Source organism: Polistes fuscatus, unplaced genomic scaffold (genome assembly GCF_010416935.1).
Source record: "Polistes fuscatus isolate 324 unplaced genomic scaffold, CU_Pfus_HIC Scaffold24, whole genome shotgun sequence".
Lineage (NCBI taxonomy): Eukaryota > Metazoa > Arthropoda > Insecta > Hymenoptera > Vespidae > Polistes > Polistes fuscatus.
In genome coordinates, this window is record NW_025113101.1 from 2,688,414 (window position 1) to 2,709,336 (window position 20,923).

General features: G+C 37.9%; 1 protein-coding gene across 2 annotated transcripts in view; it reads right to left on the reverse strand.

Moving 5' to 3' along the window:
* The window catches only part of LOC122518410, a 128,316-nt gene that overhangs the window by 43,858 nt on the left and 63,535 nt on the right, over positions 1-20,923 (reverse strand). For both annotated transcript variants that reach the window (XM_043637335.1, XM_043637336.1), the window contains exon 5: positions 14,208-14,324. In XM_043637335.1, the coding sequence (XP_043493270.1) occupies positions 14,208-14,324 (117 nt within the window). The remainder of the gene's footprint in view (positions 1-14,207; positions 14,325-20,923) is intronic.

The window sequence follows — 20,923 nt, forward strand, 5'->3', positions numbered from 1 at the left end:
ATTAATTGGCAGTTCGATGATGTTAATGGAAGGAAATAACGGTGAGGTAAAAGATGAGCGTTTATAAAATACGTCGGTAGTGGTGCACCTACTATTTTCGTCGACAGTATCGATTCGCCATCTCTCTTTCTACTTCTTTAAACAAAATGTGCTCTCTTTCCTTTTGAAATATTTCACCTACTTCGTTCTTATTCTTCTAGCATTTCCCATTATAGCTCGACGTATTCAATGTTGATACACCGATACACGTGGTGGTTTCTTTAACGAAAATTCAAGAAGATCTTTCCGATCATTCCTTCCTCTGTTGGTGTTTCAATGAAAATAGGTAGAAACGAAAGGGAAAGGGACGGGAAAGGGATGGGAAAGGGATGGGAAATTCAAAATTGATGCAACAGTTACACATACCTACTCGTAATCATCGACAAGAAAAAAATGAAGAGAGTAGCAACTGAGTAGTTGGTTTCCATGCAAATTGGAGATTAGGTTAAAAAAAAGGGAAAAGAAAATGTCGGCGGTATGGTAACGGGGGTTTGAAACGTTATCTCGGACACATTCGAATCTTTTAATTGCGTTATTTGCATTGTAGTTTGGTATAGACATTGGGTGTTGCGCGAACAGATTCAAATTGGAATATCAAAGTAGCGAGAGTTAATGAAATGCGAGAGAGAACAATCTGGAAATAAAGATATAAGGATTAATCGTTAATGGTACTTTCATTTAAAAACATAATTACATGATTGATACTATCTTTTAATAATTTGTCATAAATCTAGATCGAAAATGCAAAATACTACGTATGCAATAGGTTTAATTAATTTCTAATGGAGATCAAAAATAATTAATACGCGTATATCGACTATTATTAATAATTAATTATAAGCGTGTATATATATATATATATATATGAATATTATAACAGGTACAAATAGAGAAACTTCCTTGATTGATTGGTAATATGTTAAATTTGTAGTTTGCGATTGCTCGCGAAAGTAATAACTTTTCGATCAAATTTCAAGTTAGAAAAGATCAGGAAGGAAAAAGTATATCGATGGAAATTGTTGTAGTAGTAGTAGTAGTAGCGTGGTCCGCATAAAAGGCACGTTTCTTTGGCCGATCATTCTTTTGTCAGTTATTGGTAACTTTTCCTTGGGATTTCGAAACAGACGGTTTTATGAACGACGAGGAAAAGAAAGAGGAATAAGGGAGAAGAAGGAGAAAGTTAAAGATGGAAATAAAGGAACCGACGAGACGTAGCAAAAATTCCGAGAAAACGTGGAAAGCGAGGAAGAGTTTGGTGCGACTGGATAGGCTGAAAAAGAAAGAGAGAGAGAGAGAGAAAGAAAGAACATTCCATTGAAATGCTTCTTCTTCATCCTCACTTTCAAGTGTCTGTAAATCCATATCTCCTCGCAAAATCTCGCGTATGTGCGCATAACGTGTCTCGCTCGTTGAGGTGGAAGTGACACACGCGATACTGCCAGAGAGGATTTTACATTTCGATCGCATCGAACAAGAGGAAATAACATTTTTCCCTTTTTCCTATACACATACATATATATATACGCGGGACACGCAGATGCGTACTTGCTGCGAATGAGATTCTACGACAGTAGTAATATAAAGATACGAATGTGTATTATTAAAAAAAAGTAAATAATAGTAGTTTCATGTAGGCAATGATATAAGTCTCGTATCGGTATATGGTGTGCGAGATAAAACAATAAGGAACGATCGCGTTGTAAATCTTGACCTCTCGTTTACGTACGATAAAATATGTTTTTTAATATCTCAAATGACTGGGACCATTTTTTTACTCGCTTGCTGGCACATATAATATTTCGGCTCGAAGAAATCGATTTTTGCTTCAACGAAAAAGCTCTTTTTCCTTGTTGTATTTTTTCGAGCATTTTTCTCGACAAGCGTCTGCGTCTCTCGAACTTAAAAGCACGGAAACGATGATATTCGATTCAGAAGAAAATTCTACGCGACGACGATACGTTTTGTTGTTTCCGTATTTTAACGTTTGGTATCAAAAAGGTGTCAAAAGGTAAAAAGGTTTGAAGAATAAAGAGTTTAATGAAATTTTCGGCCATTTTACGATGTCCCACGTCGTTTTCGATGCAAATTTAATCTAGATATATAAATATACAACAAAGTTAAAGCTTATATTTTGTATTTTACAATATATATATGTAGTTACCGAACGCGTTGCAACCAGGGACTGTATTTCGATTGTTAAAATAAGCGAGTATCGATCGTGGTTTGAAAATTTGTTGATTCCCTCGCGTCGAACGATGCGAGTTCGAAATAGAACCGTGATCTCGACACCTACGTATTTCCATTAAAGATCCTGTTTATTGTGGAACAGGAATCGACTGGGTAAGTGGGCCATGCACTACGAAGAAGCAAAAGCAGTTGACAGGGTGTCGATAGCCCTCCAGCCACGAGGAAATAGAAAGGTTCTTGGCAATCGAACTCGTACAATCTCGATAATATCTCCCTTTTAGTGGTTTCAAAGTGGCGCAAAGAGCGAGCGAACTCGTTATCATCATAACCAATCCTCATCCAGTTTGTATGCCTGCTGGCATTTCGATTCTTCAAATCGTCATTCGAACGCGATGGCGAAATCTGGGTCGCGCGCGAAAAATATCTTTAAATTTGGTGCTTAAAACGTGATTAATTTCAACCTTACGACGACTTTCGACATCCCGAGAGATGAAAAATCCAAGGGAAAAACGTTTCGAACTCTCTTTGATGTTTCGAGAGTATAATTAAGCCTCAAGTACTGTCGTTCTTTCACATTTACAAAAGCGTTCAGTTGGCCTCCTTTCTATTTTGAGAATTTCTGATCGAGAATTTGAAACAACGAGAAAAAAAGAAAGAAAGATAGAAACGAAAAGACTAAAAAGGTTGTTCGATAAAACGGAGTTATCGGTATATGGGATGAAATGAAAATAGTATCGCGCTTACGAACGGCGAATTCGATTCGTGCTATTTGTTCGAAGTGTGTTCGTTGCGTCAGTAGTATACGTACGAATATAGTCAGTCATACGGCGATCATCAGAATGGGTTATTGGAATTTCCGATAGCGGGATTCAACAGGAGCGTATAATTATCAAAATTCGTCAATACGCAACACCGTATCGTTTACAGACTCGTGCGCGAGTTATACTCCGTGATAGAGACGAAGAGGAGAACAAAGATATAGTATGCGTGTTAGAGAAGGATAGACTGACCTATTTAAGCTTATATCGCGACCAACATGTATGTGCCACGTATCCGAATTTGATCTAGCCACAATTATTGTTATGCAGTTGTAGGGTAACGATAAGTGCGCACTGATAATTCACAAATCTGGCAATGCGTCCCATTACAGGGACATATATATACTTGTGCGTCCGTGTGACGCGTTATGGCGACAGTTAGATAATGAAAATCGATAAGCGCCTTTTTTTCATTGTTTTATTTTCCCAAACCGAGAGATTCCCGTCGAACGCAATACATCCTCCAGCATTCCTCCTCTTTCCGCGTATCGCATCATCCATTCACCCTCGAGACACCAATACTAGCATGCGTTGCTAGTGGGTAACCGTATTGAACCTTCCGAATGGTCGAATTTCATAATTGAGTTCGTTAATTGTGCAGTCGGTGCATTGTGCCGTGGAAAAATTTTCATCGAGTTTCAAAGGAACTAACTGTTATTCAGACGAATGTAAATAGACGAAGAACTTAACGCGAGAGGGAATCGTTTCAGTCATCCGCGATATCGTCTACTTTTTAATTTTAATCTTTTTCTCTTTTTTTGTTTCCTTTATGGGAAGATTTCGTCGAGACGCCTGTGTTCATTATTGCACCTGGATCTCGATTGGTCGCGTTCAATTAAACCGTCTCGCGTATATCTCGTTATCAAAGTTTTTCACCGATCCTAAAGATTTCCTTTTGAAGCCCTTCTATACGTATAAAAAAACACTGAATATTTCTATTATAATATATAAGTATTACCTTCTCCCATTTATTTCGTCCAAGTATGAAAAAATCTGAACGCAAGCATTGAAAAAAAATCATGCAAAAATTTGCACTTCAACGGAAGGAATCGTTGACGACACTTTCCACTAATGATGCTACGTGCTCGTTGACATAAGTGCTACGGATCAATTCTGTAGTATCGATTTTCTTTCTCTATCCTATTCTTCTGTAATATTTCGAACGACGCGAAACGCGTCACATTTCGAACATATCTTTCTCCGTGTCCTGTTTTTTATCGATCCTGACTCGTCCACGAGCGTGTCATTATTCGTTGAGCTTTCAAAGTTTCTTTTTTACCTTTCACCAAATAAATCTGTCGAGACTAGTTTGAAACTTCTTCGTGTCGTGAGAACAATCGTTCGGCAAATGTTTTATACCGTGTTTCTAGGGAGATTAGAATTTCTATTCGTTACTATAAAACAAAAAAGTAGCCTCGAAAAAATAATAATAATAATAATAATAATAATAATAATAATAATGATGATGCCCGTAAAAAGAAATGCTTTCTTGGACGGACAACATGCGTAGTATATAATATAAACTTATATACTTGTTTTTATTCGTCCAACTACACAGGGACAAGCGTCTTTGAACTCGGCTTAAGATTAGCCAGTCAAATTTTGCTGGATTCGAGAGGAATTACCTTTTCGCGGTGCTCGTAAACAGGAACGCTACTCTTACAGAAGAGAGAACGGATTATAATCCCAAAGGAAAGGATTCCCTTTTCCCGGAGCACTTTCAGACGTTCTGACTAAAGTTAAATATCTTTTTTCTCTTCCTTTCCCTTTCTCGCACGTCTGCATATACTCTCTCACACACACACACACACTCTCTCTCTTTGTGGACGGTCACAAATCTTCCAGACTCTTGAATCTTTTTCGTATCCAAGTAATACAGCCTCGAGAAAAATCTGAAAATCAAAATCTCTCTCTTCATATATAACTTTATACGTGGATGGAAATATCTATTTGTCATTGCATCCTTGAGGATTTAATCTTTTTCATTTTATTTTCATCCCTTATATATCTCTCTCTCTCTCTCTCTTTTAAATATACAAATGCATAAACACAGATACATATAGAGGAAACGCTCATCTCTCTATCACCGAGGGAAAAAGGATATATTAAGTAAAGAAACAAAAATATACAGTAAAAATATAGAGATAAAATAAAGTTGATGCGCAGGTTCTATTAAAAGATGGGAGAGGACAGAAATCCAAGATAGTGTAAGCGAAGTTCGAGGTTAAAAGTAACGTTAGCGTAAGGAAAATTGTTGATGAAAGACGCACCTGAACTAATAGAAGAAGAAATCCCACTCACTCCCGTTCGAGAGTTGCCTCGAAGCAACTTTTCAAAGACCTTTAAGAAAAATGCGGGACAAACGCGGTATAGACCAAAGAATAGTACGAAGGTGGATCGTATATTAGGCATTCAAACGATTTGTCGTATTTTGTGCTCTTTTCAACAATTTTACTTCGCATATATAATATACCTTTACGTTAGTATAAGTAAGAGAGAGACGAGGAGGGAGGAGACGAGGTCGAGGAATTTTCAAGTAAAATACAGGTATAGGTTACATTTTGTTCCGCCTGTTTTGTTTCGTTTAAGTAAAGTAAGATAAGATGTTTCGATGGAAGACTACTACGTAGCGAGACTTACATCCAATGCTTTTGTAAGGATCGGTCTATTTTAGAAAGGAAGGAGAAAGATCGCTGAAGGAAACATGGTTTCCACAATGAAAAGACTAGTGTTTACTCTGAAACATTTCGGCAAGCTCTCCTAATCCTTCTTTATTCACGCGACTAATAGAACAATAAAGATAAAAGCTCTTTTCTTTTTTATTTTTCCCCTAGAATCTATCTGTTTACTCTTTTATTCGTGAAATCCATGAAAAGTGCATTACCGGATGAATAAATTCCCGTAGGGCGTTAAGATAAAACATCGAGTCTATTAAAAAGAATCCTTTTCGTCGAGTTAGTCTCTGTGATATTAGAAAAAGCTTGGAATAATGTACCAACGTAACTTATTTGAAAGAAGTAGTAGTAGTAAAGGCAATGTGCAATATCGAAGAGAGAAGAAAAAGCTAAGTTATTTATTTTCTTGTAGAAGATTCTATTCACGCTCACCGAACCGTGCGAAGATGGTTTAAGCGTTTACAAGCTAGTTGGAAGTTGTATGAACCGACGATTACCAGACCAGAACGTTATCCTGAAGCACACACCCGGTATATTCTTGCATCTTCTAGGAACGTAGTACACTAGAGTTACTCTCTTGAGAAATGGAAACGGATTTCCGTGCTTTTCCTTAGTCTTGAGTTACAAGGAGGAACCTTGCTTGCTCGTTAATGTAATCTCGACCACAATGGCTGACGACGAAGCCGATTAACAAATGTAACGGGAATCGTCGAAACCCTCCGAGAATTTCCTATATAATTTTTATACAAACATTTTTTTAAATACATATAAAATTTTCTTTTAGCATCAACGGTCCTTCAAAGAGAACCGATAAGCAGCATTATGAGGTGGCAAAGATGAGCTTGCTAGAGGCATACGATGAGAGGAGAGAGGAACTTCCATCTAGGATATTTGCGGTTGGCATTATTTGTTCGTCACCCGTATACCTTCATCGTTGAACGAACGAACGAACGAACGAACGAACGAACCATCGACCGCGTATGCTTGCTATCCCTCCTCTTGTTTATTAGTTCCTTGAGTATCGAAATGTGCCGTTGATTTGGAAGACCGAACTTAGTCGACAGAAAGATCAAATATCTGCCGAGTAAACTATCTAAATCGTCATGAATAATATTATATCCTTGATGAAGTTTGCTCAAAACGGCTTCGTTAATCCCTCTATCTCACCTCAAAAGCCCATTTAACGAGTAGATACAAGCTTCTACATATTTTTCTTGCCCGTTCTACTCTTCTTTCATTCCAATAAATCGATCTTTGCATTGACCACTTTAGTGTTTCCCTTTCAAAGTTTCCGATACGTCTCTTAATACGAAATGTCTTTTCAACGGGTCGTCAAGTTCTCTCTATCCTTTCACATTTTTCCCTTTTCGCAAATATCGAACGATTTGCATATCGCGATCGTGGAATCTGATTCGCTTCTGATTATGGTATGACAAATGAATATCCACCTCATTCGTAATTCGAATTGTGTGCCATACAATGTTCAAACTCTCGTTAAATTATATTAAAAAATAATGCTCGACGAATTTTGCTCGACGAATTTTGCTCGACAAAACGTGAAAATTGATTTCATTTCTATCAGCGCGTGTTTATTATGTTTTAAATGTTCGCAAAATGAAGTCTCTCTCTCTCTCCCGGACAATTTATAAGGAGCGCGAGGAATGTAAATCTAAAAGTAAAAAAAAACATACAGCTAGAATAGCAATTAATGATGTTCTTTCCTTGAAAGGAAAAGAGAAACATCGAGATAGGTTGGTAACGATGGTGCTGGTAACGTGTGTCGTTAACATTAGCACTACAGTTCCGTAATTTGCACACTCTAGATCCACTTTTGTTCCTTCCGCCTCTTTCGTCGTTCTCTGTCTTTCTCTTACCCCCTTTAATGATCTCCTCTTTCCCCCTTTTTCGTATATAGCCTTACGTAGCACGGAACCAAGGGAAACGTGTCGGCGCTATTACGAAATGGTACGAGTCATTTTCGCAATGAAGTGTTGAGCTACATCGTTCTTCGCTTTCCTAATGTAGGCACTTTAGACACCGTAGAACGACGATACGTTGGCTCGTTCCAAGAATATTCGTCAAACGTAACGGAGCTTTGTCCACACCTTGTATTTATTCAAATTTCCAATTCGATTCGCGGAGTGCGATCTTCGATATTTTGCGTAGAACTTTTTAAATGAAAAAATGTCTAAATTAAGACGAGTCGAAAAGGTGTGGTGGGGCGGGGAGGGGGTTAGGAGGAGTCACGAGCAATTCACATTTATTTTCGGCGACAGGATAACGTTGCCAACGGAGAGATATCATTTTTTAAAGTCTTTCTTCCTCGAGGTTCTCCTTCGAAATCGGTGTTTGAAACGGGGGAGGGGCGAAGGTGGGGAGGAAAGCATTAGCCGAAGATATAGCTTACAAAAGTCCTCCGTAAATCGTAGCGGCTATCGCGGAATCCATTTTTCCTAGATCACTGACTTATCCTAATGGGTTGATAAAATATTCAGAAGGCAACGACGAATAAATTTTAGTAGCGAACCGAAACGGAACGGAACGGAACGGAACGGAACGGAACGCGTTCGTTGTACTCGACTTTAGTAATATACCCCAGGGTACTCATCTTCTTGAGTTCTCGGTGTGGCGCACATAGAATTCGAAGCCGATATTGTGCGGCTTATCTTAGGGAAAAGATACTCCCTTTCTCGTGTCCTCGACTCGGATAGTTCGTTTTCTCCCTGTCTTTGGACGATGAGAGTGGTTATCTCTGGAGAATTCTAACGGAAAATTATCTCGAAAAATGTATTTTCAAGATCTCGCGAGAGAAAGAGAAAAAGAACAAAAATAGGGACACTTTGAACCGAACGAGAAACAGATTTGCCGGATTTATATCCTCGCTTTCTCTCGCTCGTTTCTTCTTCATCTATTTTTTTATTACGTTAAGCTACAACAAAATTTCGCTTTCATAAAATTAATCTATAAATCGATATTGGAACATACGATCGGGATAAAGGTTCTAATTGTTCGTCGTGATTAAGCAGGATCGTGGGTCGTCAATCTGATAATTTATATGATGGGTTCGATTTAACGTATCGTATATACTCAGCTTATCTATAAAGAGGATAGAAATTCTATAAAATTCTATGGATTGTAGTTACGTAATAGTCGATGAAAAAATGTTCCTTAGTCGAATATTAAATAGGATATCATACTTTTTAAATATGTTTTTATAAGTAAATAAATGCATGAGTTTGCATATATACATACGTGTGTGTGTGTAAAAATAGATGCATAGATATACTCCACTTATCCATTTCGAAGAAAAATCCTTTCGTGTCGTCGTCGATTTCAGCGAGCATGAAATTATAAAATGCAAATGCGTTGTCGAAGAAACACGAAGATCGGACGTTTCTTTTCTTTTTCCCAGAGTAACAGATTGGGATATCTACTTTCCGTATTTTACTAGGAATGTTGTTACATACGAGATCATTTGACGAGTCTACTCGCAGTATGCATATATCTTTTTCCTTTCTTATTTGTTAACGCGATCGAAGGAGAAGAGGAATGCAAACGCAGCACGACCCGCATCCATCCAATCGACGAACCTTGCAGGAGGAAAACTACAAATGGAATGAAAAAACCGAACGTAGATGAAAAAGAAAAGGTTGCGCGTTGGATTACGCGTTAAATCAAAATTGTGGTTTTGAAGGATTTCTTCGACAGTCTCTTTCCGTTTCTTTTCAACTTGAGTTTGATTTTTGTTCCCTCCATCGCGACGTCAGAATTTGTTCTTTTTCGTAGGACGCGTCAAATCGGTGGTACCGCGAGACAGACTTCTTACGCTTCGAATATCCTATGCGAAACGTGTCATTCCTATCTTCTCTCCGAGAGAAAAGTATGTAAGTATATACGTGCACGTATATAGTTGGACTTCTCTTTCTTTATTCTACATCTACCGTAAGTGACATCGTTTTACCTTCGCGTTCAGCCCTCTTTCCTTTATATTTGTTTTCTCGAAAATTGTTTCCCGAGGTATAGGAGATACGATAGAAGTTATATATCTATCTACTATACCTATAGGTAAACGGAGAAGGAAATTCTCTAGACGATACGAAAAGTGATATGGAAAGTCGACGAAGCGAAGAATACGCGATGAGAAAAAGAAAGAAGGAGTCACGGATTTACTGCTTTTTCATTCGCTTAATGGACCGTTTAATACACGTCCGATCCACAAGTATCTCGCTTTTGTCGAATTATCGATTCTTATTAGCCAAGTGCAAAGTTCCAAAAGTTTAACCTGGCTTATGGTCGCGTGGAAAGAGACGGAGCGAGAGAGAGAGAAAGGGACAAACTTTAAAACAGTTTCCTTCTTGCGAAGGTCGAAAACTCGGCCTTTCCTCGACACTCGCTGAACTAAATTAGGCCGAGGTTTCTCAGTTTAGCATCTTCAAGAGAGCAAACACCGACTTGGAGAAACTTCAAGCAAACGTAGTTTCTTCTCTCCGAGAGAAACTGACTTTCGTCCATCGAATTTACTTCCAGAGTATATCTATGTGTATAAAACTATGTATGTATGTATCTATGTATCTGAATCGATCCGAGTTTAAAGTAAAGTTAGCGTGGGAATCAGAATCGCACGAAATTTCATCCGGATGAGCTATTACATATATACGTCTCGTGTATTTTATCTATCTACGTACTACCATTTATCTTTCATTGTTCGTTAAACATTCTTCTCTTGCTTTCTCCTAATCGATACGAAAGAAAAAAAAAACACGATGCGTGAGAAAGAGAGAGAGAGAGAAAGTATATACGTCTCTATCATGGAATATCATTTATAAATTATTTCCGAAGGGAACGCCATTTATCAAACTACTAAAGTAATACTAACCTGTGATAGTAGTTGTTAGAAGAAACTATTAATATACATCACGTTTAATGTATAAGAACGTTTATTTAATCTACCTATTCTAGTTTCGTATAACAATTATATTACAATTTATATGAATATTCTCTTTAACGGTTATAACATTTGATCATTTTTCGTATTAATCGATATGGAACGCGATATTTATTCGAACGAAAATTGTTAGAACAAAAATATCGAGATTATAATAGAGGGCCCAGGAATACATCCAAATCGAATGGCACACGTTGTTCTACGTCAGCGAGAGATTTTAGTAATTTTAGTGCATCATCAAGGATCACTTTTCGTCGATGTTCATACGCGGGTAGAACTGTCGAAAAAATATCAGTGGAAAATGAACGATTTATTTTATAATCCACGTTGATGTTATTTGATTGAACGATGCTGTTTGCTCGCTACGAATATTTGCTCAGATTTTTGGCAACTATTAATTTACCGTTCTTTCTTTCGTATAATTTTACGGACGTACCGGAAAATGAAAACCTATCCCGAATTTAATAACCCGATACATGTAACTAAATTACTTTCCAAAGTTAGCGCAGTTATCGAGATATTTTGAAAAAGTATCGATGCGATAGGAGAGGGGGAGAGTAATAAAAAAACGGATTCCAGTTTCGAATTTCGCGACGATTAGTCAGAATAAATCGTCGGCGATATCGCTTCCGTTATTTTCAAACTTTTCCAGCTTAATGATCCAAAGCCAGACCGTATCCTCCGTGGGCAATGGCCGTACCTTAAAAACTGCATTATGTGACGCGGGTAGATACGTAACGCGAAAACTTTCTTCTTATCCATATCCTGTTGCGTTACTCTATCTTATTGAATAATTCAGTTTCGGTTTCAATGTTTTGTCGCGATGTAAAGGAAAACCGCGTAGAATAAGTTGCACAATCCGATTATAATTTCACGCGAATTTTCCTCGTTTTATCGATTCGATGTTCGTTCTATTCTCGCTTCCTTTTTTCCTTCTTTCTAATTTAACGTTTCGGCTTATCGTTTTATTGTTTTTTTATTTTTTCGCGTTTTTTTGTTGTTTCCCTTCCAACGAACGAAATCTTTGACTCTCAATTTTGCGATTTGCGGCAAAATCCAGGATTTTTAGTTACCATCGTTCTTTCGCTCGTTTTCACATATATTTTCGATCGGCCGAACGGTTAACAATGCGTGCTAACATCGTATAATCGTATTTTTAATATTTTCCTACATAGGTTAATAGTCGGTTACGCGTTTTATCGTAATTTATATGGACGTTTGTATACGAGCTCTTTGGTTTCTATTTTGTAATAATCTTCCAGTCTTCTCTGATAATTAGTAACGCACACAAGTTGATAGGCATTAGTCGATAATCGTATTTCAATTGGTTGTCCAATAGTCGAAGGACGAAATTAAAATCCAATCCGTCCGCGCGTCGATTGATCGGGTCGATAGGCTTGATCATCCTGATAGTTAACGATCGCGATATAATCTACGAAATCTAATTTTAGCAGGAAATTGATAGACGCGGTCGTTTGTGCGTGCAACCTGGTGTACGCGACGTAGTATCGACCGCAAACTCGACGAATGTAAATATTCAATCAAACTGATTATTTATTTCAATTATGTTATATATTTTCCGGGTTGAAGGAAATCATTTGAGACTTGCGTTACGTTCGATTAAAATCCAATATATTATATAAGCTCTTTGCGCGTTTTCCATTTCGCAATAGATATTTATTTACATTAATATAACGTATATGTTATAAATGTGAATTACACTTTGAAAGAAACGAGACGCGATTGTTCCAGTGGAAATTTCGATTATATCGAGTTGTAACGCAGTTGGCTTTTTACGTTACGGATATAACGCTTTTTCTTTCGTGCCGCCCGTTCGTTTCGTAGAAACAATCCGTACGAAACATCTCGCGCAAATGTTCGGTCGGACAAAATTCAGTTATCGCTTTTCGACCTGTAACTTTCCCGTCTGTTTTGAATCGCTAACTAGACCGATCTGTTTTCGAGATGTGCGAGTAGTAGACTGGCACGAAGACGTGCCAGGGAAATAATAGATGTTTTATGTATGCAGCTACGTTGAACGGTAACGATACGGATATAAATATTTGATGAGAGAATTCTAGTAACGAAGACCTGACTAGTAACGAGAGACCCTGCCGGTAAGATTCCTTTCCCGGACCATCTATGTTTTCTTCCTGCTTCAATTAAGAAACCTAAATAAGGTACGACGTGATTCTATGTCTTCCTTATTTTATCGATACTATTCCCCATTGCCGTTTTTATTCTTCTTCGATATTTCTTTTTTCTACGATAGCAATATTTCCTATTCGGTTTATTCAACCTTTTAATACGCGCGTTGTAGGAAAAATACAAAATAATCTTTCTCGAAGTTCGGAGACGTTCATTTCATTTTCAAGACAAAGCGTTTGAATGTTTGCTTTACCTTTGGAGATAAATTAATTTATATGCAAATGAAGGTTCATCGAGTGACGAGACGCATTGCGTAACTACGGTCCAAACTTATTGCTTTTATCGAGCAATTAGTTACATAATTGTTATTTCAAAGGACGTGCTCGTACACTCTCCTTAGTAGCCTGATAATTTGATCTTTCATTCTTATAGTTTCGAGGAATTAAGAGTAATACTTATTTCTTTATATTGCTAAAGTTAAATAAACTCGAAAAATAATATTTTTTATTTAATGTCTAACGGATGACTTATCGACGTCTCTGTACTCTTAGTTTCAATAGATGTGATAAGAAGAGCCAGGTCCGCAAGAAGCACTTAACTCGGAACGTGACTCTATTTCTTAATGGGCTTGAAATTCTATCTCTTTTTCTTTGTCAGCCAATCTATCCTTCCTCGACATACATCTAGGAAAGGAAGGGCCTATATATGGGAAGGGTTATCCTATCATAAAGCCGAGATTATTAGGTTGGATTCGATGAAAAATTCTATTCTCCTTTCATTTTTATTTACTTTCGTTGACAGCTATTAACAACGAGATCCAATATCAAGTTTATTCGGCGCAAAAGTAATTGGTACATTCGTTCGGAGAATATTTTGTTAAATGTTATGTATAATTGTTAAATGTTTTTTCCAAGTGCTTTTTATTATATTTATTTGATTTCATTGTATTTTATTCGATTTGGTTTCATTTGATTTGGTTATTTTCTTTTTTCCGTCGAAATATCCGCGTAATCGGTACTCTTTCTAGTTTTTTTCTTTTTTTTTCCCAGAGACAAGCGTAAATGTTTGCGCTAGTGGAACGTATTTTACATTAATGTTCCTGCTCGACGACATCGATTAATACCAATTAGGAAGGGACTGCTCCTTTAACTCTATTTCCATTCCTACTAATCACCCTGGATCCATTTAGTAGGAGCTGAGGAGAAAGGGCGAGAGGACGAAATGAAAAGCGGGAATCGAGAATGGTCGAGTTGGCGAGTTACCGAGACAGCAAGAACGGTTCTCTACGTTGAAATACTGGAAACGCGACAATACAGGGCTGTAGCTAAAAGGTGTACCGGACCGACAAATATAGGTACCCACGTATATCTACATACGTGTAGGTGCGTTACTCACTGCATGTGAAGGGTCGCGACCGGCTTGTCGGAAAAGAGGACGACCGGTCGGTCGAATCGTTTGTTGCGACCGCAGACTCGAGCTCCACCCTCGAATTGAAGCCAGCCACCTTGGCACCTGCAACAAAAAACCGATTCTCTCTGTAACCAGCTCTATTACTCTCGCAAGAACAAAACTATCCTCTTCGGTATCATTTGCTAATTAATTTCGCTTCCTATCTTTCCTCGCTAAATTTTCATTTTAACAAGGGATCGCATTCGTTCGTTAAATAAACTTACCCAATTTAATATTCACCGACATCATTTTCATTTCATCTATGTCCAATAATTAACGTTTCGTCCGTTAATAAGAAATGCTTCGAGAAAACTCAAATTATGGGAGAACGAACGGTGCTTCGCGTTTTAAAAGCAATGAATTAAATAACGTCACATCGATTATCGGAATTGTGTTAAACGCCTAGAGAATAAATATGGTTGCAAGCATATTCGTTAACTACGTCCACAGAATCTTAGTATCGGCAATAATCTCTCTTTTTTCTTTTTTTCTTTGTAATTCTGCTTTTAGTATCACCGCCATCACCACCAGTACCATCGTCGCAGAGCGAAATCTCGTTTCGATAAGACGCGAAGGGCTAGAATTAAAAAATGCGATATTACGTTCCCCAGGATCATTACGATCGTTGTTGCAAGGGTACTAAAATAAACGATGCGACATCGCGCATATTCCGAACGAAGACAAAAAATCTCATAATCCTCCCTTCGTGCGGCATTTTGAAAAGAGGTTAGTCGGTTAATTGTCCGACGATCCGAGCAGCGAAAAGTCGTTATTACGCCTAGCGTTTTCTACGTCTAAGTGGGAAGAAATGTTGTGTCAGGGTATACATACACCTTCTCTTTCTCTCTCTCTCCCTCTCTCTCTCTCTTTCTGTTTATGCCAGGAAAACGATTATCGACGAGGGCTTAGAACCGAAATTGCTTCTTCGTTTACGTCGAGCCAACTTCAAAGGATTTGTTTTACTATGTAAAAGGGAAAAGGGAACGATGCTGAAATATGTTGAGAGGAAAAGAGAGAAGCATACACACAGAGGAAGAAGATGGTGGTAGGTGGTAGGGGGTAGGGGGTAGGGGTAGGTGTTTCGAAAGTGTGGTAACGCAACGTTGGTAATACGCAACGAGGGAATCATGCTGATTCAATCAGTTCCGTCTTCTCGCTTTTGCTCTTCTAAAAGGGAAATACAGGAACGTTCCATAACACGCTTCGCTGATTATTATCCGTCAAGATTTCGTGAAATATCGCGCCGGAAACGACCCTCTTTCCAATTTGGGGAAACCCGAGCTCGACCCCTTGTCACGCGAAATCGAGGTTGTCTTTTAACCTCTAATCAGTATACCGGAGACATTTACGATTGCTTTCTGGGAAATTCTCAAAGTATTCTTATTCTCCCGTTACTCATCTTATATCCTTTCGTCGGATAGAAAACGATTTATTTGACCGAAACGTCGATATGTAATCCTCGTGGTACTTAGATACTCGCTAAAAGATCTCCTAAAGATCTTACGCGAGTTTTATAAGTAATATTTTTTCTTTTAATAGTATTTGATTTCTTTAAGAACGTGCCGTCCAAGCAAATGGTCTTATCCTTTTCTATATCTCTTTAATTCGTCAACGAGCTCGAGTCTTCCTGACCTAATTTCTTATACGTTGATAGAGTAAAAGAAAAAAAAAACAAAAAGATTATTTTTTTTCTTCGCGAGAGTTCTGGCGATATTAGAAGACGAATAAAATGGAAAAGATATATTTGAATTGTAAGCTAGACGAAAAATTCGATTTAAAAAAGTAAACGTATCGTCTCGTTGACCTCGGATTAACTTTATATTATTTATTTTTTTGTTCCCCGAGACGTCGGTCGTTTGCTTTTATTTCATTACTCGTGCCTCGCCGTCTTCGCGGAGGGACAATGAAATTCCATAATTATTATTTTTTTAATATTCCTTTTTTTCTTCGACGGTAAAAGGAAAGATTAACATTATACAACACGTTCTATAGGCGACGGAGCAATCCTACGTTGGGATTTTAAAACTGAGACAATTATGGAAATAAATTCTTTTGAAGCTTCGACGATTCTTCCTCCCTCCCTTTCTTTCCTCGCATTTTTCCAGGACCATGCAATGGTGCCGCCGTTAGGGTACCCTTAAGTTACGAATCGCTACGGTATAACAAATTTTCCATGAAGAAATCAAAATGGACAATTATGGAGAGAAAGTATAACGAAAGGTAGAGAGAGAGAAATGAAAAAAGATGGAAAGATAGAGAGTACGGAAGCCAACGTCATCTGCATTCGAATGAATGCTTAAATTACGTGCATAATTCATCGTCCATTTGTTGAACAGGATTCGAGGATTCGCCGAACTTTTATATTGACTCTAAAAGTAACTTCCTCCTACCTTCCGACGAGTATTATTATTTTTTCCTACCTTCCAGCAGCAGCACCACCGACACGATGCCTACGAGGAAGTTGAATTTTTCTTTTTTCTCTTATCAAAATCGCGAACGTTTCGGGGGACTGCGCAATTATTAGTGCTCGTTCGACGTTATAACACTTTCAAAGAAATCTTTTCTATTGTTAGCGAAATATCCAATTGTAAATCTTATCGAAATTTTTCTGCTCGGTTTACATCGTTGAACGCGATAGTAGCCATCGTAATTGGAATCGATGCATGGGTCTTATGTATGCATGTATGCAACATAGAGAGAGAGAGAGCGACAGCTTGATAGACTCGGTTGATTTGACTACGGATTCTCCTCCGTTCTGGGTCGCGTAGTAACATCAATAACGTTAATTAACATATCAACGAGACAATCCCAGAAACGCGTTTACTCGAGCAATGCCTTTACCCAATCTAGAGAGTTCCCCTTTACCTGAGCTAGGCTCATTCGAATCTTGATATAATCCAGCATGTAGCAACACTTGCGTTCCATTGTTAAGCGAAAGCTCGGATACGTCGTGTCATAGTTCAACCGGTTCTATCGGACGCACCGCTTTTGAATTAATCGCTTGGCTTGCCTTCGATAAATTGCCGATTCTCTAGAGATCTTTGTCCTTTCCGAACGAATCCGGCAATTTCCATTGCCTCTGGCATTTTCTATCTTCTTTCTCTTTTCGTTTCCCTTTCGGTCAGCACATCGATAAAACTTTTCCCTCGTTTTCGGTTCTCTATCGTATATCCAAACCCGAGAAGAATGAAAACCTATTTTCCTATCTTCCAAACGTTTTTCCAAAGATTTATGACACGTCGTAGGGGTTAAAATACATCTTCTTTACAAACATTGCTTTTTCGGGGGGGGGGGGGATTCTCTTAATTTTCGAACGAATGCGAGACGCGTAAAATTAAATTTGACGACGCGATAATAATAATACGTAGCGAAGAAAATCACGTTGTTCGTTTTATTCGCTAACGCGTCGTAAGATAAATATAAAGCGTTTATTTCTAAAAAAGAGAGTAATAGTTATTAGTCTTTTGCGACATTTACAGGATATATCGATACCGACGCGATACGCTCCGGTTTTCGGTGCATTTGGCGTCTGGTGTAGAACCGTAAAAGCGCGAATCAGCCTTTCTCACTTTTTCTCCTTCGTTGGCAGTCGGATACACGTGAAAAAGAAGAACATGGACGGAGCAACGTCCGTAGAGACTCGGCGAAGGATCCCCAGGAAATTGGATGCTTTTATTTCGCCCGATTTTCCCAGATGCAACGGCTGGTATTCTAACCTTTTGCTTCTTCTTTCTTTCTTTCTTTCCTTCCTTCCTTCCTTCCTTCTTTTCCTTTTTCTTTTTCTCTTTCTCTCTTCTTTCGGCCATAAGATGAACTTAACCCATGACCAGAAGATCGATTCGATTTCTCCACGGAGCACTAGTGGTATTTCTATTCCCTTGTACGGCCGTTTGCAAGAATTTATTAAGCTACGAAACAGACCTTTACACCGCAAATGCTGAAAATTCTCTCTCTCTCTCTCTCTCTCCCAAGGTAATGGCAATTCGAGATCTTTGTCTTATTTTTTTCCTTATTCTTATTTTTATTCTTCCGTAGTTTTTTTCGTACGACCACGTAAAAGCCAAAAATTCAACGCAATCGCGCGATCAAACCTCGTTTTGCTTTCGAGAATATCAAGAGAGATACCTTTTCGAGATGAATAGACAAGAGTTTCGCGTTCGATAATTATATTCTCATTCTAACTCGAAAGTTATCATCGTGCGAAACTATAATTTCCGTTTCAATCTACGAGCTTCTAAACATTTCCCTCGCAATTTGATATGCCCTGTCTCGAAGATTATCCCGCAGTTACAATATTAATACATAATACGATCCTATATTCGAATTGGCTTCTTAATTATTGTCCGTTGTTAGTTAAAAAAGTGTATTCTGTTGGAAAAATGTTCGAAGAGAAAGAGAAAGAGAGAGAGAATAGATTGCGAAAATGGGTTGTAGTAAGTAAATGAAAAAGAAATAAGGGATAGCGTAATGCGAGTTGCGACTGTGTAATCTCTCCGAACTCCTATTGTTTCCTTCGCGAAGTGTTTCACGAGAAAATTTCGTAAACGTCCGTTATCTTGATAGCTCGTCGTCGGAGAACTAACGATGTTTTTCATCTTGTCTGAACTGCTAAATGTACCCGTTTATTAAAAAAAATCACGAATAAAGAAAAAGGTATTTTCTTTTCAAGTATTACTTTTCCTTTTCTATTCAACGGAGCAAAGTCAAACGTTAATTAACAGTGGTATTAAATAATTTTATGCTTCAAGAATATACGGCAATGTTGGTAATTAATAAATTATACAAAGAAGTAACTTGACTTTTGCAATTTGCAGAACAATGTAGATCACGTTTCAACGCTACGATCTTATTTTCTCTCTTTTATATTTTTTATTTTCTCAATAAATGGAGAAATACATACTTTGACGATAAAAAACACTTTTCTTTTTTTTTCTTTAATTAATCGAAAGATAGGACTCTTACTAAAACGAATTTTCATTGAATTTTCCCTCTCTCGAGAAACTCATTTTCTCTCTCTCTCTCTTACTTGCACTATGTCAAAATACACTAAACTATGCAATTTGACGTCTTGTCTTGGAGTACCTTAATCGCGGCAAAGCTTTCGAATTGAAAACGGATTTCCAAGCTGATCGTAAATGTTCTTGCAATTTCAATGTAAACGCGTACTCGAACATACTTATGCAGGCAAACGTTTACGCCAAAAGGTAATGCGCGTCTATTTATCTCTAACGTTCGACTAAAATTCCGCTAAAGTAAGCAATGAGAAGGTTTCTTCGAGGTAATAGCACCCGATGTCAGTCAGTCAACCGGAAATCGCTTACCGCACCCAAGCCGTCTCATATTTTACGTTTCCTCTCTTATTTCCCAGCTTTACCCCTCAATCCTCCATCTAACTTTCTCTCTTTTCCTCAATCTCGCGATTTCGTCCCTTTTCCTACCGCTCCTTAGCTTTTCCTCCTCCTTTTCCTTCATCCCCATTTTCTACTTCCTTCCTTCGCCCTTCTCGCGATGCGACGCCCTGGAACGGAGTTATACTGCAAATCAATTTACTGAGGGCATTCAGACGGAATGGCGCTGAGAGCAGATTATAAATTTAAATGTAAACGGACATGGGGCGTCCTCGAGGAAAAGTAGGAACAACGTTAAAGGCTAGTTGTCTCTCTCACCCTTTATTTCTTTCTTTCTATCTTTCTTTCTATCTTTCTTGATTCCGTTTGCACGTTGGAGCGTGAATTATCCTGATGGATCTTCCAGACGACGACAGGACGACGAAAAGACGTCGCGTGTAAACGTAAAGCTTTTTCGTTTTTAATATCGTTAACGAGAGAAAACTAACGAGATTTTAGTTTGCTTTGAAAATTTCAGATTTTCATTCGGACAAATACTTCTTCTACATTTGTTTGCCCTTTTTTTTCTTTCTTCTTTTTTCTTTTCTGTCAATTACAGTTCACAAATTAATTTTATATCGCGTTCGAATCACTCGAAGCGAGTGATTTATAGGAAAAAAAATTTAATATCGTTAATACTTCACGAATATACCTATCGTAGGATATTTTTGAAATGAAAAAAGAAGAATATTACGTATATCTCAGCGAGGATGTGACATCGAAGCTATACTCGATTAGATCCTGTCCAAAACAAATATTTCAAATGTTTCCACAGATATTCTAGGGTATCTGTGCGAGTCAAAGGTGATTGAAAAGTTGATCCAACATGTTTTCTATATCTCCATATATGTACATTGGTATATATCTAAATGCATACTACGTATATATATATTGAAAAAGGAAGATAAACATTTGCTTACGTTATGAAATCGATTTCTATATACTCGCATGATTTCTCCCATCTCTTAGCTTATTCCATCTTGTCTGTACACATCATCCTTTCGTCTCTATCTAAGTATGTCATTGAAAACTGATCGTTCATTAAATTTGATTAATTTTCAATAATAAGTTAAAGTTTCCATTAATATGAAAAAAGAATGATTATCTTTTCGACTTTGTTCTCTCTCTCTCTCTCTCTTTATTGCTCTCTTGCTTGCTGTACGAGGAAATCTTTCATTCGAATCGACGACGATAGAACGTATCGGGCGACGTGTCAGAATCTTGGATTTCGCAGCCGAAGCAAAGCAAATTTCCTTATCGAGAATTGTTAGGATC